Genomic DNA, 17,242 nt, shown 5'->3' with positions numbered 1-17,242 from the left:
GTTTATGTGGTACTGCGCAGCTTCCGTGGAGCTGCTGATGTTCTTACAATGACTCAATTAACAGAATTGCAGGGACCAGTTTCTGTGTTACAGCTAATACAGACTTCTCCTACGTGAGCAAGATCAAATGCTAATAAAATGAAACACATTGAAAAAATCTGCTAACAAAAACTGGGAAAATACATAGCAAAAGGTACAGACACCAATTACTGTAATACATCTATTAATGTGCCTACAAGGATACCTGAAAGAACAAAAACTTTTATGCCAGTCCCTAAACCACGCCATAACTATAAAATGCATAATGATCCATGCAAGTATGGACACATATAGGGATTAAAATCTGAGACCGTAAGTACAATGCATTAGTCATATAAGAACACAAGTATTAATAGGAGCTGAATCTACTTACTACAACAGAAGGCTTATAATAGGGAATATTTTTGCATCAGCAGGGTAAACAGTAACAATCGCTAGCTTGATTGTAGGTTGAGGAACAGGAAGCGGTCCTGTGATTTGCTTACATGTGATTTATTCATATTGCTATTGCTAAAGGAAGTTAATTAGAACATAATTAGGATATTTAGTAATTGTTTGCTGTTTTGCTTATGATGTTGAGGGCTTTGTACACAACTTGAGTTACACTGAAGGTTAGGTAAAGCTGTGAGGCCACTAAATGAAAGCTGAGTTCAGTGTGGTTTTGTATGTGAACAAAGTTGGCTCTTGTCTGTAGTGGCAAGCTGCCGAAGAACAAGAATGGCAGAAAGACCTGAGCCTCTCTGTATGCTTTGCTTTCACCATGGCCCGGCTTGATAGCGCTGCTGATAATGACCCTGGGATGGGGGAGGGCAGTAGTTACTGCTGGCAGCCCTCTCTAACAGCAAAAAATAATGTCTCTTCCTCCTTCCTAGATGCAGCAGAAATGGCAAGCTTGGCTCTTTGCCTTGGTCCAGTCACATCTCTACTCAGAGATTCAGGTGAATGAGTAAGACCTGCTTGTGCAGAGAGCAGCTGCTCTATTCAGTGCCCTGGGTCCATTTAGGAGGCATTTGAGTTGGAGTGAGGATGTATGAATTGGCCCATGCTCCAGCATCAGATCTTCTGGGGAATTGCAAGACGTAGACAAAAGGAAATTGAGTCACCTTGGCTCCATGCAAGTTACTAAAACCAGCCAGTGGATCCTTTCTTTGTCCATTCAAAGTCATCACCTATGTTGATTCCTTACTCCTTACAGTCTCTTTGCCCACCCACAGACCCTTGAAGACCCAGTAATCATTTCTATCCAGGTCTTTAAAGAGTAGAATTTATAGGAAGCATTAGGATGAAAATGGTGCATTAATACTCAAAACTTTGATGTAACTCCTTGCTCTCTGCATTTTTCTTTTTTTCCCCCCTATGTCTATCTGCTAGCTCATATTTTCTGCCTGGTCTGTCTGCATACTGTTTGCACATTTCCTTTACATCTTTTCCTAGCTCTCTGGCAAATTCTGCCTCTTGTTCTGTGTTTCCTGATGTCCTCTTCATTAGTTAGAAAAAACCCAGTGTGAGGCTGACATTTGGTGTAAGGTTGTAGCTGCTGCTTGTATAGGTCTTGATGTAAAGAGAATAAATGACATCATCCTGTGGAATGAAAGTGAGAAGCACAGAAAAAAATACGTGTCCAGAAGAACTCTGTGTTCTCATTTAAACACAGGTATATTCATATTCTTTCTATAGCAGACCATGTTCTCATGCTCAGTTTTTTGGTTTTTTTTTTTAATCAGGAATGACAATCTGTTGATGAGTGAATCTGTTTATGAGTAAATGGAAATACATGTGGTTAAGGCATATGTGACCCCTGAAAAACTGAGCTTCCCTAGTTTACACATTGCATCAATGAGCTATTTCATAAGGGGTGCAGAGCCAAATCTCTGCGGTACTTGATGTATGTCAGGTCCAAATGACACGGAACTGGATTTAGTGGATACAGCATCTTCCTAGACTTCCCTTTAAAAGAATGGCAATTTGTGGAGAACTGCTTTGATGCTCACTTTCCTCACTGGATACTGAAAGCCTCAAGAGGTGATCTTGTTCTACAGCAGAGTTGACCAAGTGAAACCCCTCTGCTGTCCCTGTCTAACGCTGTGCTTGTGTTACCCTCCCGGACAACCCGGAGGGCAGCGTCCCCGGCTCGGCTGTCCCAGCAGCTGCTCCTGCACGCTGTGCTCCATCCATGGGCTCCCACAGCGGGGGGCTCCAGGGGAACCGCTCTGCCACAGCGGAGGAGGGGCAGAAGCCATCACCCCATCCCCCCTTGTCTCCATCCCTCCTCCTCCTCCTTCCCTCCGTGCTCTCCGGGGCCGCTGCCCGCCGGGCCCGGTCCCGGCCGTGCGGGTCTCTCCCCCGTCTATCCGGTGAATCGCGGCCCGAGAGGAAGAGGAGGGGTGGGGGCGGGAGCCGCGGCTTCGCAGGGGGCCTGGAGGGAGCCTGTGCCCTTCTTCATGGCGAGGCCGGGGGAGAGCAAGCTCCCGAGGAGGGAACCCGGGAGCTGACTCAGCGGAGCAGTCCAGCATGTTTTCCCGGGAGCACGGCTTCCCTGCCGGAGCCAGCGGAGGGTAGGTACCGGCACCGGGACCGGTGCCGGCGGCAGTGGGGCCTGGGCCCTGCCTTTCCCGGGCAGCCCGGCGACGGGGCAGGGCAGCGGCTGCCGGCGCTGGAATCGCAGTGCTGGAGCAGCAGGAAGAGCCCTCGCGGGTTGGCTGGAAGGGCGGAGAACCGGGGAGGGGGAAGGCAATGGCCGTGCCCAGCCCGGCAGGTCTGGGTCTGGCTGTGGGCCCGGCCCTCGCTCCCTCCCTCCGGCCCTCCCGGCCCCGCTCCGGCCGGGGGAGGCGGGCCGTGGAGCGGCCGCGGGTACCCCTCTCCCTGGAAGGAAAGAGGGAGGCTCGGCAGTCTTTCTGCTGCCGTCCTGGGAGTGGGGGACCTCTCCTGTTTGGACTTCTCAGGAGGTGGGAGTGCGGGTTGGATGGCAAGATTAATTTCCCCCTGGAGTTCTCCTTTCTCCTGCCCCTCAAGGAGAGCAGGCGGGGAGAGTTCTCCGCTCCCCTGCCCACTTCGTTGTGGGTGCACGAAGTCCTGGGCACGGGGCTGCCCACGAGTGGGAGCCGTGCCCTCCACGGGAGCTGCCCAGCAGCCAGAGGGGAGCGCGGGTGCGAGAGAGGTTCCTTACTGGAAGTCAGAGTCTGTGAGCAGAAAGTTTGTGACCAGCTGAGAGCAAACCACCTCTCATCTGTAGTGGTAGCTTCCTTTTCCTAGTTCTGCTTCAGTAATTCCTTCTCTTGAGCTCTCCGAATCCATGTGTAAGCAAATTTCAAAGCTGCGCAGGTGTTCTGAGAGTAGGCTATGTGTGTGGTGTTTTCAGCTGTCTCCACTGAATAGCTGACAATTGTATGTAGTGAAGCAAATGCATCTCTCTAAGGCAGAAATAAGGGAGTAAAACAGCAGAAGCTGTTACTCAAGAGAAGTGGTTGCCCAGAGTTTTCCTTATGAGCATTTCAGGCCTGTTCTTGTCTCACATTACCTTTAGTTCTGAATTGCCTGTCCCTTCTATTAAGGGAATTAAAAAACATATTAGTGTCTCCCTGCAAGAAGTTCTTACAGGCTGGGACACCAGTTATCATACTGACTGTTGTTCCACAGATAGCTGGAAATTGTGCTGTGGTGTTTCTCCTATTGGAAGACTTCCAGATGAGCAGAACTATTTACAGCAGCTGTACACCTGCTTCCCTGTGAACTTTTAGGAAAACAGCTACCTGAGGATTTGTGGCACTTGCCTTTTGAGTGCAACAAATCCCTACTTGCTCTGGAATATCTATGGAAGTGTGTATGAAATTCTGTCCAATTTGTGTTTTTCTTAGAGCAAATACTTGCATTGACTTGGTTATTGAACTGGCTCAGCTACAGCAGATAGCAATGATTTTGGAAGCTGGGTAGAGAGATCCTATGACTGAAATAGCAGGGGTTGCTGCAAGACAGGAATATAAGGCATGAACACAGTTGCAGTGGCTTAGAGATTTCAGAGATCCTTCTTGCTCCATTTCAGAATTGTGACTGGAATTTATCAGTGAATCAGGAGTACCTACATTTAGTTTGCCTGCTTGTAGTACCTACATTTAGTTTGCCTGCTTGAAATTATTGTACTGGTTACTGTCACTAACAAAATCCCAGCTTAGCCTTCAGCATTTTCTAGGCCCTATGCTTCCCCTTATTGCCATTTTCTAGGAATAAAGCTTCAGCAAGTATATATTTGCACATAAACATTCCTCTCCCAATCTGCAGAATTGCTTTCCTTTATCAGAAGTATGATGTTCTTCTTTTCTGTGGTCAAATAGTTTGAAGTTCCAATTTGAAAAGAAGTATGTTCCCTTTTTACAATACAGTCTAGTGCTTTCCATTCCAGAAGTTCAAAGTTCCAGAAACTGACTGTGGACTTTAAAGTGATAATTATAATAGCCCCAAATTTTTGTGATATTTAAAAAAAGATAATATAAAATCTATTGCATTCTCTTGGGTTTTCAAAGGCCCGTGGAGTATTCCTAATTTGGGATAATTACAGAATTGTGAACATCTCTGAATCTACAGTAAGGCTGGTGATTTTGGCATCTACTGGACTCATTTAGGCAATAGAACTGTGCTAGGATTCAGTGGTAGAGAACAGTTTCTGCCTAAAGTTTTCCAGTCAGTCCAAAGTGTTGAGATGAATTTATGGTCAAAGGACAGGGGCAGGACTGGCCGTATTGGCCGTGCACGAGCTGCCAGATTTCCGTGATGCAGTTGTGTATTTAACTCCTCTGAATGATTCAGCATTCACCTCAGTGACATGCCAAAGAAACCACTAGCATGCAGCAAGGCCCCAGGACATCCAGTTGCACAAAAGGTTCTATTGTTACACTTCTTTCTGAAAATGAGAATTTATCAAATTAAACTCGTGCCTTTTTAGGGCTTACAGAACAGAAACTTCAGATTTTTAAGAGACAGGGAAAATGTACTGCCTTGGACATAAATTTTGCTCATCCCAAGCATTCTTCAAGTAAATGAGTAAGATTATAAATAAAGCATGTATTAGTATAGTATTAATATTAATATTAATTTAAAATATATTTGCCATTGAACTATTTCAATATTTATTTGAGGTTGTCAAGACTAACTCCTACATCTTCCCGCCCAGACATGTTACAGCATTAATTTCTAGATGCATTATACAGATCTCTCTCATTTGAATTTCAGGAGAAAATTGTGGGATGGAAGCATTGTGTGATTTTGTGTTGATGGGCCTATATGCAAGTTACATTATGCCATTGGGCCACTAAAATGAATTGTGAATTGTCAGAGAACTGGTGAGCATTAGGATTCTTGGAGCTTGTGACAGAGTAGTTTCAAGGTTACAGAAATATACAAGAGGGAATGTAGCCACTGCTTTCAAAGCAAGGATCTGCATGGCCACACTCAGCATGGAAGCAGCAGCAGTCGTGCATCTAATAGCTACAGGACAGCAATTCTTGATTGCCTTTTAGGATTATTGTATGCCTTGTACGATGGTTGTATGGCCAGTGATGAGTGGTGTCTCTTGGGCTCTGTCTGGGGACTGGTGATCTTTAATATCTTCATCAATGATGCAGGCAGTGGGACTGAGTGCACCCTCAGCAGGTTTGCAGATGAAACAGATCTGAGGGGTGTGGTTGACACAACAGAAGAAGGGACCATCCAGAGACCTGGACAAGCTTGAGGAGTGGTGGGCCCATGAGAATCTCGTGAAGTTCAACAAGTCCAAGTGCACTTGGTTTGGGGCAATCCCAGACATGGGCAGAGACTGGGAGATGAACTCATTGAGAACAGCCCTGTGGAGAAGGACTTGGTTCTGGTAGAGAAAAAGCTGGATATGAGCCTGCAGTGTGTGCTTACAGCCCAGAAAATCAAACATACTGCATCACAAGAGGAGGGGCCAGCAGGTTGAGAGAGGTGATTTTCCCTCTCTGCTCTGCTCTTGTGAGACCACATGTGGTATACTGCATCCAGCTCTGGGGTCCCCAGCACAAGAGAGATGTGAACCTGCTGGAGTAGGTGTAGAGGAGGCCACAAAGATGTTCTAGGGCTGGAGCTCCTCTCCTACAAATATAGGCTGAGAGAGTTGGGGTTGTTCAGCATGGAGAAAAGAATCTAGTACTTAGAAGGGGCTTATTTAAAAGGAAGAGTGACTTTTTACAGGGCACGTAGTAACAGGACAATGGGGAATGGTTTTAAACTAAAAGAGAAGAGATTTATATTACATGTTAGGAAGAAATTCTTTATTCAGAGGATAGCAAGGCACTAGAACAGGTTGCCCAGAGAAGCTATGGATGCCCCACCCCGAGAAGTGTTCAAGGCCAGGGTGGATGGGGCCCTGAGCAACCTGATGTAGTAGGTGACATCTGGTAGAGGGGTTGGGATTAGGTGATCTTTAAGGTCACTTCCAACCCAAACCGTTCTGTGATTCTATGACCCCTAACAATCATATTCATGATTTCATTACAAAGTGCGTAAGTCCTGTCTCCTGTAAACCTGTGCTTAGTTCCCAGCCCCACCTGTGTGGCCTTCACCAAGACTTAACCCCAGTTGTGACTGCTAGTAAAAGCTGTGAGAGGTGTGGAATGTTTATAAAGTAACAGCAGGAGAGGTGCAGCTGGCAGTGAGACTGTCTGTAGTGCTGTGGCTAATATGTCTTCTAAACTACAGTGTAGTTCTTGTGTTGCTTTTTGTTTTCTCTTCTATGAAATCTAATAAAGTCCTGCCACCGTTTGTACCCACTGCTGCTCCAGCAGGGACCATAGTAATAGTACATTTTCCGTAGCAGATGTGCAGACAAAAGCTCACATAATCTCCATGCTGGCTGTACCAGCAGTGGTAGCACAAATCGGTGCCTGCATCTCTGCAGGGTGTTACCGGTTCTGTTCTGGTGCCATCTCTGTTATGCTCCTGTCTTTGAGATTAATACCCAGGCTGTGGCAGCTGAGGCTGTCCTTTTGGTGCTGATTTCAGTGGTGGTTCAGAACTACTTTTATCCTGTTTAATACAGTTCTGTTTTGAGATCTGTTTACAAAACTTCTTATGAGACATGTCTTAATTCTGCTCCAAATCCATGATGGAAGAGGAACTTGGCAAAGAAAAATCATTCAGCACTTCCATGACAGTTGTGAGGAAAATATTGTATGTCAGCAGAGACAGAGCAGTCAGAAGCCAGAAAATTTTTGCTGTTACATCCAGGATGTTTGAAAGTGGCAAGTGGTAAGTTCAGCCACCTCAGGGATTCTCACAGGTAATGACAGCTTCCTTATAGGCAAGAAATGGCCTGGGGAGAGGAGTAGTATGCAGAGGGTAGAGGAGGCACTGCAGGCAAGCACTGACATCCTCTGAATTCTCTTAAGAGTTAATTTTTTCTATCTTTTTTTTTTTTTTTCTGCCTCTGTCTGTTGCAGGAGGTCTGAGGAGGCGGTGCAGGGTTTTAGTGATGTTATAGACTCTCCCACTGAAGGCTTTCCATGTGTCCTCACTCCTGCTGTCCCCAACAAGGTAAAAGCAGTCCATATTTGGCTCAGGGTTGGTGTATGCTTTGAGTTATGTGTGCAGAAGAATTGTCTGAAATCAAGTTTGTGTGCTTGTATGTCTTACAGCTATAGTTGCCTCCTTGTGTGAGAATCCTAAACTTGCTAATTTGACCAGTTCTTATGCCATACTATCTCAAGTCAATCTGACCCATTGAAAGAGAGGCATTCCTGATACCTGACTGACCAGGTTTCAGGTCAAACTTTAGCAACACAAGCAGAACACCATTTGGCCAGTTGTTTTGCCCATGCTACCAATTAAGGAAGAACAATTCCATTCACTTTCTGTCTTCAGCAAGCAAGTAGTTTCTTCGCCAAAATATGGAGGGAGCTGTTGGCTCCTTCAGTATCTGGGTTACCACAGAAGATAATGTTAGCTTCTGCAAATGTCAAAATATTTTTCTCTGTTGTCTTTTCACAGACTGCAGACTTGTTTGAGATGATTGAAAAAATGCAGGTAAGGAGAAGTAATTCTGTCAAACTTTGGGATCTGTTAATTTTTTGTAGCAAACAAATAATCAGCTTCTATTTGTCCTATTGCTTCACTCACAATATCCTTTATTGTGGGTTTACAGAATGTTTACGGCCTCTAGGCTCAATCTCTTACTCTTCAATGGATTTCAAAAGCATTTTTCTGTGTTCATTTTTGCAGTCAGCATGATGGAAGCAATAGACACAGGTTATTATAATTCTGCTTGTCCTTTGCGGAAGTGTGATTCTGAGAGAAAATCAAAGTTGCAGTAAGTTATCTCTGGCATCTTCTTCAGGAAACTGTTCTGCTGGGTAGCAGATATAATGACAGGTGATTAATGGGATGTTAACCTAACTGCATTTAGCAAGGTCAGACAGTTTAATGAATAACTACTGTAGGTCCTGTCTTTAACTTGTGCAAGAAGGAAGGACTCTGGCTTAATTCTTACACAGAAATACGTGCATTTAGCTGCACTTATTTTGTTGTAAACTTAAAACAGGGCAGAGCTGAGTTTTTCCCCCTTTTACTGTATCAGGTAAAGAAACAGTAATATGTTATATGTATTAAATATCTAACAATGAAGTTTTCAAATATTCAAATTATGTGTTCTCAGAGCATCCTTGCAGGTTACCAGTATTTTCCCTGAGGGGTGCCTCTTCTTTAAAGTGCTGTGGTTAACTTTGACCTAACAGAACACATAGCTTGGCACATAACTCCTGCCTTTTATTACGTACAGGAATTAAACTTATCAAACCCATTTAACTTATTTTCTGGAATTTGGGTGATCATATTATGAATATGAGGAAACTGCCAAAATTCAGTGAGACTACAAAGGTGAGGAGGTGGAAGGTAGCAGGAAAATGCTGAATTTAGAGTTATGAGGCTGAAGTACTTTTTGGCAGATGGGAGAAGTGTGGGAGGGAGGGGCTGAAGGTGTATCTGCCATATATTCATGTGCAGACAGACACAGACCTTGCAACCACTGTATTGACATCCAAACTATGTTTGGGATGTGTTCCCAGTGCTTTAGAGTAGCAAGCCCTGTAAGTGTGCCTGGCTCATTCAACTGCAGGAAAGTAAGCTTGAGCAAGCAGTGCTGCTTTAGTTCAAGCACATGTTCAAAGGTTGTGACAGTCCTTCCCAGGCCTTTTGAAATATGGATAAGGAAGAGTCACTACCAGGTGTCCCTCAGTGAAAGACTGGTTCTTAAGATTGTCAGTGTTTCTCAGCTCCCAGTTTACCATATGGAAAGTCTGACTGGATTTGCATCTCTTCAAAGAGATAGCAGGGAGCTGATGGGAATCTCCAAGGCATGCAGACTGCCTAATTTTGCATCTATGGTGTTTTCTTAGCTGCCCATTATCAAGACTTTATAGCTTTTTTTCCTATTTAAGCTTGTCACCTCAAGCACTAGGTTTTGTCACCTAACATGCACTAGGAGAATCAATAACTGCTGTTCCAGTATAACAGATTTTTTTGAAAGTTAAGTGTTTTCCAAAAGGAAGAAATATTTTTTCCTAATACTTTTTATGATATTTGTTTAGATTTTTGCTAACACTTTATTCTCTTTTGTTTGTTTTTGCTTTCCCTTTCCTTCCATTTGACTGTGACTATCCTTTAGATTTGTTGGATCATGCTTGTAAACAAAATCTGGGATTTTCCTTAGCAGTCAAAGTGAGTGAAAACCAAAGCAGGAGACTTGAACATTTCTTCTGTAAAATAACAACAAAAAAGCCTCAGGATAGAATTGATTATTGAGTACTTGACCATTGGATTGGAATATAATTGTTGGACTGAAAATTAGGATAGCCATTTCACATTCTGTGTGGTAAATTAACAGATAAAGTTGTACTCTCTTTTTACACTGAAACTAATCCCAAGATCTGGGAAAGAAGTTTACCTTTTTTTTTTCTTTCATGTTTTCTTTTTGTTTTTGTCTTCAATTTTATTAATCATTTCTTGGAAATTAATGGGCTACTGGCCACTTCATTCTGTGCTTACCGATCTAGTGAAGTCACAGTATACACTCTGTTAAGGACACTTAGTAATATGTTGTTCCTAGATTGCTTTGCAGTGCAGGCATTTCAAAACCAAATAAATTTTATTTCATCCAATAAGCTCAGATATTTCAGGTCTTCATATGTTTGCTAACCAGTCCTTCACTTGACTACTTTTATTCACTCCCTCTGTCCTGTATTCTTATAGTTTCTGTATATTTAATTTTATTTTCTCACAAGTACTTTAATGTGTTTTTTTCCCGTGTCCTCTTTTCTATCCAAGTTGCCTGTTTTGAATTAGTCCCCTCAAGGCACTGCTCTTTCCCCATAAAATATGTGTATTATCATAGTATTGTTATGCCACGTTGGACCTTGACTCTGGGTCTAGACATGTTTTTTTCTGTTATTCGTTCTTTCATCCTGCTCAGGCCAAGTGTTTCCCCTGTACAAGACCTTAGGAATATGAGATTCCCGGGCTGATAAGAGATTCCCAGAGTGATGCTGTCTCCACTTAGCTACCCGGGGAAACTGGCAGTGCTGCAAGCCAAACCAGATCAAACCAGAAGGATGTCTCAAGGGGTGGCTGAGACTGCTGCAGTTTATTCCTCTCCCTTTTGAGGAATGACAGTGATCATCAAGCAGTTGTTCTGCCCACGCTTTGACACTTCAACAACTTACGTTGCACGTTTTTTGTGGTCCTGGTTACCCTTTAAAATAAAGCTTTGGACTGTACAGCCCAGGGTTGCATTATTCTTACCTTAAGCTTCACTCTAGAGGAAAGGCTGGTAGATTTAAACTTGTCTTCTGCTTCCAGGCTATCAAGAGCTTCCTTAACAGTGCAGAGTCCTGGAATGTGCTGGTACATTCCTTTGCTCTCTGTAGAGGTTCTGATATAGAGCTCCTTTACAGCAGCCCAGAAAGTTTTCCCTCAGGCTTGCTGAGATACTGGTCTCCTACCAGGACCTCCTTTGAAACTGGAAAATTCTTGCAGTTATCAGATCTGGCAAAAATGCTAAGGAAGGAGAGAGAAATATTAGAAGATTGCAGTTTCCCAATCTCCATTTCTGTCCCAGTACTCCCCACAGTTGCGGAAGTCTGTGGCTGTTTTGTACCTGTGTGTCCGTCATGCCTCAGCCCTGTTTTGACAGTGCACAGGACATTCTGTTAGTGACAGGACTTTCTGTCTCTTTTCCACATCCCTGTTTCCGAACCTGGTCTTCCTTGTGAACCTCAGCTCAGCAGGTTGACAACTAAAACTGGAGACCACATCAACAAAACGCTTTTTAGCGCTTACATTCCATGAACTCAACTTTATCACCTTTACAACTTCCCTAAATGCAAAATGACTTCTACTAACTACTTCTGCAAAAGATAAAGATCACTTGTCAGCCTGTGTTCCATCTTAATTTCACAACTCACCACATCCTGGTAATTGGTTATTCATTTTGTCAATGCTGTGTACTGACAGCACAATTCAAAACATATATTGTAAAGTTTTCCTATGAAGAATGTTTTCAGGCTGATATTTGTTTAGTCTCCATTGTTGAAAATACTAAAGGAAAACAGTTTTTATGGGGAAGATGTGTAACTGTCTTAAAACTCAGCTTTTGTAGTTTGATCTTTTGTCACCCTGTAGATAACATGTGACGTTTCTTTCTTTTAGTAGAGCTAAAGAAAATAATTTGGTTTTTTGTTATCTGCTCATTGTTCCTCACTCACTTTACTGTGTTCCTATATTTAACCAATTAAAATTTGTTGTTACTGCTACTTTTTGTGATTGAACTCAACTTCAGACTTCTGAAAAATGACCTCATGCATCTACTGCTAGTCTCCCTTACCCTGGAGTGTGGTCATACTGTTTTATTTCTGATGTTTCTAAGAGTATTTTAAAGGTGTTAAGCATTTGTTGTGTACTCGAGGTCTGGCTCTTCATGATTTCATGAAGGTTTAAATTATTTTATGGCTCCTTCATAGGTTCTTTTAATAAACTTTCTCATTTTCCTAAAATCTTGTTTTTATGTGAAGTAGATGTGTTGGTCTTTTTCTTTCCTTTTTTTTCTTTTGTTGCTCCTGCAAAGAGCATCCTGATTATTGTGAATCCTCAGTAGTAAGGTTGCTGTTGCTCAGTGTTAGTGGTACTATGCTAGCAGTTTTTGCACCCTGTACAGCTGGAGCGTTGCCCAAAACTTTTGTTCCTGAGCTTCCTAAGTGTCCACTGTAAAGCTCCTCTGAGATTTACCTATTTCTACCACAATCAGTTGACAGGCTAGTTCCAGTGTAGAATGTGTGCATAGGCATGGCTGTTATAAATCCAGTCCTTATTTTCACTTAACAAAGTCAAGAGCTGCTTATCCTGTCTGGAATCCCTGATTAGCCACGCCAGTCACTGCTGGTATATAAAAATGTAGTTTCGGCATCATGTTCCAGCATGAGAGTTACAAGATTTAGGTGACAGTAGTTGAATACTCATGTACTGTGTGTAAAAGAAACCTACATTTTAAATCCTGGTCCTCACCTTCCTATCTGATCATGCAAATTCTGCTTCTTACTCTTCTGTGTGTGATGCCCACTTGGACAATGGCCTGTTGACCCTCATATCTTCTGCTCTGGGCCTGTACTCAGTCTGTGTTGGGGCTCTCCTCACTAAAATTGTCCTATTCTTGTGTGCTTCTGCTGCAGAGGTGTGGTGGAAGTGAGCTACTTTGCTGTGGTGAGAAGACAGCGGATGGAATAAACTTAAGGAGGAGATTTAAGTCTGGGTGCCAGCTCCTGATTGAGGAGGAAACTAGGCAGCCAGTAGCCTTTTGCCCTGTTATTCTAACCCAACTTGTAGTCATTCCATTTCTTCTTTTTGTTGCTTAGGATAAGAAGGAAGGTGCTAGAAAAGATTAGAGAATCAGTTTAGGAGGTTGTTTTTAATATCTGCAAGTTGTCTGCTTTTTAAGAGATGTAAGCTTGAGGGTAGCTTTTCAGTTTTAATGCCAGGTTAGGGGACTGGCCAAGTTCTAGCTTCACTATTCTTTTTTGTTCTAATCTTCCAAAGTTGCTTAAAATGGTAGATTTTATGGAGGGACAAAATATGCGTATTGAGGATATGGAGAAAGACACAGAGGGTAAGTGAAACAGACATGCTGAAATACAGGATTCACTGTCTGTGACTTTATGTTTCCAGGGGAGTCGTCTGGATGAGCAAAGATGTTCCCTTCCAGCTCCTCTCAAGGTCAGACCAAGTTGTTGTTGCCTCCTAAATTGCTGAGAATGACAGATAATTACTGACCTGGCTTGCAGTGTACTTTTGTAGGGAGTCTGCAAACATCCCAAAAACACATGCTTGCCTTTTTTCTTTTCTTTTTTTCCCTACTTGCTGCACAAGAGGGTGAAACTATGTAGCTGAAATAGAATTAACTTTTCTTTTTTTCTAATTTAAGTGGCTCCAATAAGAGTTTGTTATTATTAAAAGTGTTAGTTTTGACTAAGTAATTTCTTAAATTTATTCAATTTGAGAGCTGTAATAATATTTATGAAACCACATAGCATTTATTTCAGTAGTCTGCTTGATGACTCATAGAGATGCTACTAGAAAGTTGATTTGTTTTGCCCAATATTAAGGCAATAAGAACAGATTCCTATCTTTAAATCCTCAAGTTGTGTATTAAACTCCACTTCTTCAGTATCCATTCAGGCCTACTAACCTTAAAATCAAACCTGACCTTGACTTTTATCTTGGGATGACCTGTAAAAAAGCCACATCGAGAATTGACACAGCCTTATTCTGACAGATAGTCAGTGCTCTTTGTGGTGATGGAGGGGACATGCAGCTGCCATAAATTGGCTCAGATACGGCCTCTATTCTCTGAGTCACACCTCGGCATTGCTCGGATGCATACCACAGAGCAGCCATGGAGGTGACACAGCCTCAGTCTCACTGTAAATAGCAGCACCTTTTCTACCATTCCTACTGTTATCCGTGTCAGCAGAAGGACAGCAGCAGTCTAACACTGTGTGGAAGGAAAGCAGAGAGGCTGGGACTCCTAACCACATCATGTTTGTCTCTAGTTTGCTACTTTCTCATTTTGCATGCCTATATTCCCTGTACTTTGGAGGAGGAGGGTGGGTAGAATCTGACTCCTAAGTTTATTGTTCTCAGTGTTCTTTATTATAATGCTGAGACCTTGGAAATGGAGTCTAGCCTTAAGTCCTGAAGTAAAACTCTAAGGATGACCTTGGGCAGAATAGAAGCTGAGGGCGCAGCTTGCACAGTCATGACAGCATAACACTTTAAAAGATGTCACATGTTTTTGCTAATGGCCTGTTCTGATTTCAGACAGAAGAGGAGTATATTCCTTATCCCAGCATCCATGAGGTGAGTTAGTACTGCTCTTTCCTCTCCCTGTTTGTCCTTGGACTTCGTTGGTTTTCCAGCTTATTAGCCTTCCAGCTTACAGACCTGTCAGCTTTAATGCTTTCTGTCCTTCTGAATAGGTATTACAGAAAGGGTGGCCATATCCTCTCATTATCCTGCCCCAGTTTGGGGGCTACTGGATTGAAGGGACCAGCCACAACCTCTCCAGCTTGAGTCCAACTCTGTCTGATGTACCCTTTTCCTGGAGTGGTAAAGTGAAACTGGAAAGTGACCCTACAGCCAAGCTGTACCGCAAACATTTTCTGGGAAAGGTAAGGGTGACCTTCAGAGCCGCCTTTGCCCACCCAGCCACAAGGCTGAAATTTTTCTTAGGCTTTTTCTGGTGGACTTAAAAATGTCTGCACTGCTGCTGCATTTCAGTTCCTTATGATGCCTTGAACTAATGTAAATGAGGCACATACTAAGATGTGGGCTGTAGTGTTTTAAATTTGTCATGTCCTCTTGTGAAATGTGCATCACGCTGCGTATTAATAGGAAGATTTGCACAGGAAATGCTTTTGTTTAGTTAAGAAGATCTTTTGATGCTCCTGTACAGATACCAAGTGGATACTTGGGATAACAAGTGGACAAAAGTGTAATAGTATTGGAAGTGAAAATGGCATTATTTTTAGAGGGGACTTCAGCACTGACAGTGCAAGCTCTTCAGTAGGAAGCAGAACAGTCCATTTCCCTCACTGTATGGTCATTACAGAATGTATATGATGAAACCACACCATGTGTTTTATAGTTGTTGATTTAAGTAAGTTTGGTGCTAAATGTTCCATGAATTTAAAAATTACAGTTTGACACATAGGGAAACAGAGCTAGGCCTCATAAAGTGAATGTTTGCTGGCCAGCCATGAAGGTCCATCTGGGTGGGCCTGTTTAGGGAACTGTCTGAATCCCAGGATAATGTTATCCATAAAGAACAAGTGAGAAAAACCCATCATCTTTTCTGAGATTTGGTATATGGCATAAGGAGATAAGAAAGCTTGACAAGTATGCTCACGCGGCATCTTATTCAGTGGTCTCCCTCAGCGACTGCTGAATAAGTTCAAAACCAGGAATAGTTGTGGTGGTGCTTTGCACAGTGCTGGGGACCTGTTCTGCAGTAGTTATGCTTGTCAGAGTGATCTTCTGTAGTGAATCTTGTTCCACACCACTGGAAAATTATATTAATATGATTTGTAAATAATTAGGGGAAAAAAGGAAGCTTTCCTGGAGGCTTCCCCTCAAGACTTAATAGATCTGCTGTGCAATCTGTTAATGGACATTTATCCTGTAACCTTCTGGAAGCTTTCAGTATGCCAACTGTAATTATTTTTCTGTCACGGTAAATTTAGGGTTGTGCTTGAAGGCTTCCAGAGTCAGACAGGACGAGAGGCAAATTTGGACATGATGTTTTCAGTCCAATTGTAGGATTCACTGCTGACCTGATATCACAAAACAGTTGAGGTTGGAAGGGGCCTCTGGATCTGATCTTGTCCAGACTACTGCTCAAGCAAGGCCATGTCATCATTGTTCCTTCCAAGTGAGATCCAGGACTTCCTCTGTTGTGGAGCTTTGCATTTGCAAAGTGTCCAACCGTTAGTGCCTCTGTACTACAGAGGAAGTCTCTCCTGTATTCTTCCTTTTCTGGTGTCCATTGTTTTATTCTTTGCCTTAACTGACATGAATGTGTGTCCATGTTCAGTTAAACATGCAAGTTTTTGAGCAAGCCAGTGTCAGAAAAGATCAAGGTGAACAGGACTCTTGTGTCACTGAAAACTCTACCCGCAGCTAGAAAACTCTCTCATCGTTTAAAAACTTAGTTAAGGAGAGAGCTCAAAGCTTTTCCACTAGAAGAGTATTTCTTCAGTGCAACGTTACCAGTGATTTTGGTGCTGTGTTGGATGTTTTCCTTGTTGGTAACATGGGAAGGTTATTTCAACAATGACAAGAAAGGTCTCTTTCATGCTTTGAATAACAGCAAACAGTTCTTAGCTGAAGAAGAGTCTGAAAGCACAACGTGGTGGGAGAGGCATAGCCAGTGGTTTAGAGAATATCCTTTAAGCAAGACAGGAGGTAAAAGTATTGTGTGGTACTACAAACTTAATGTGCTACTACAAACTTAATGTCCATGTCTGTGTTGTGGATGTGTGTATGTAGATTGCTCAAACTTGAACAATTCTGTGATACATTTTACAGAATATCTTACAGCAGACTCTATAAAACAACCACCAAAAAATGTGCTAGAACATTCAAGCCGTAGCTCAGTTCCTTTTCCTTGCCTCATGATCTGTATTTTATATGACAATTACACAGTAAGATTTATTCAGCCTTTAGGATAAAGGCTGTAAAGTCTTATGTCTTATACTGGGAATTATTTTATGTCTGTGTTGTTTTTCAAGTCTGTAATAAAGAGAAATAGCCTGAAACCAGGAAGGATTTAATAAAGATGTACATTGTAACTGCCAGTCAAGTAAACTTAGGGTCCAGTTTCTCAAGCGCTTGAAGCTCTCAGTGCTGAGGGAGGAGCTTTCTTGCTATGTATTCATATGTAATCATATATTTCTCCTTTACGCTGTCCTTTCTTTGTGCTGGTTAAAGTTGCTGCACATGGCAGGTGTCTTACTAGCTTTATAACTTTTTAGGCAAACTGTCAGCATTCCTTGTGTTTTCTGTTAGTCTTTTCCCTTGGCCCATGGAAGATACTTAATTGTTTTTAGAGAGATCTATTTGACATCCAGAACTACCTTTCAGACTACATTAAATGTTA

At 42.6% G+C, this 17,242-nt stretch overlaps 1 protein-coding gene across 9 annotated transcripts in view; it reads left to right on the top strand.

Moving 5' to 3' along the window:
- Positions 1 to 2,386: 2,386 nt before the first annotated feature.
- Positions 2,387 to 17,242, top strand: part of LOC121335931 (rap1 GTPase-activating protein 1-like) — a 38,568-nt gene continuing 23,712 nt past the window's right edge. For 5 of the 9 annotated variants that reach the window (XM_041404518.1, XM_041404517.1, XM_041404520.1 and 2 more), the window contains exons 1-6: positions 2,388 to 2,594; positions 7,488 to 7,581; positions 8,035 to 8,070; positions 13,255 to 13,302; positions 14,407 to 14,445; positions 14,565 to 14,756. In XM_041404518.1, the coding sequence (XP_041260452.1) occupies positions 2,551 to 2,594; positions 7,488 to 7,581; positions 8,035 to 8,070; positions 13,255 to 13,302; positions 14,407 to 14,445; positions 14,565 to 14,756 (453 nt within the window). In that variant the 5' untranslated portion in view covers positions 2,388 to 2,550. Of the gene's footprint in view, positions 2,595 to 7,487; positions 7,582 to 8,034; positions 8,071 to 13,254; positions 13,303 to 14,406; positions 14,446 to 14,564; positions 14,757 to 17,242 lie in introns of all 9 variants that reach the window. The other 4 variants (XM_041404514.1, XM_041404515.1, XM_041404516.1 and 1 more) reach the window with 1 other exon arrangement.

Source organism: Onychostruthus taczanowskii, unplaced genomic scaffold, assembly GCF_017590055.1.
Source record: "Onychostruthus taczanowskii isolate IOZ18803 unplaced genomic scaffold, ASM1759005v1 scaffold211, whole genome shotgun sequence".
Taxonomy (NCBI): Eukaryota; Metazoa; Chordata; class Aves; order Passeriformes; family Passeridae; genus Onychostruthus; species Onychostruthus taczanowskii.
This window is presented reverse-complemented; position numbering and strand designations above follow the sequence as displayed.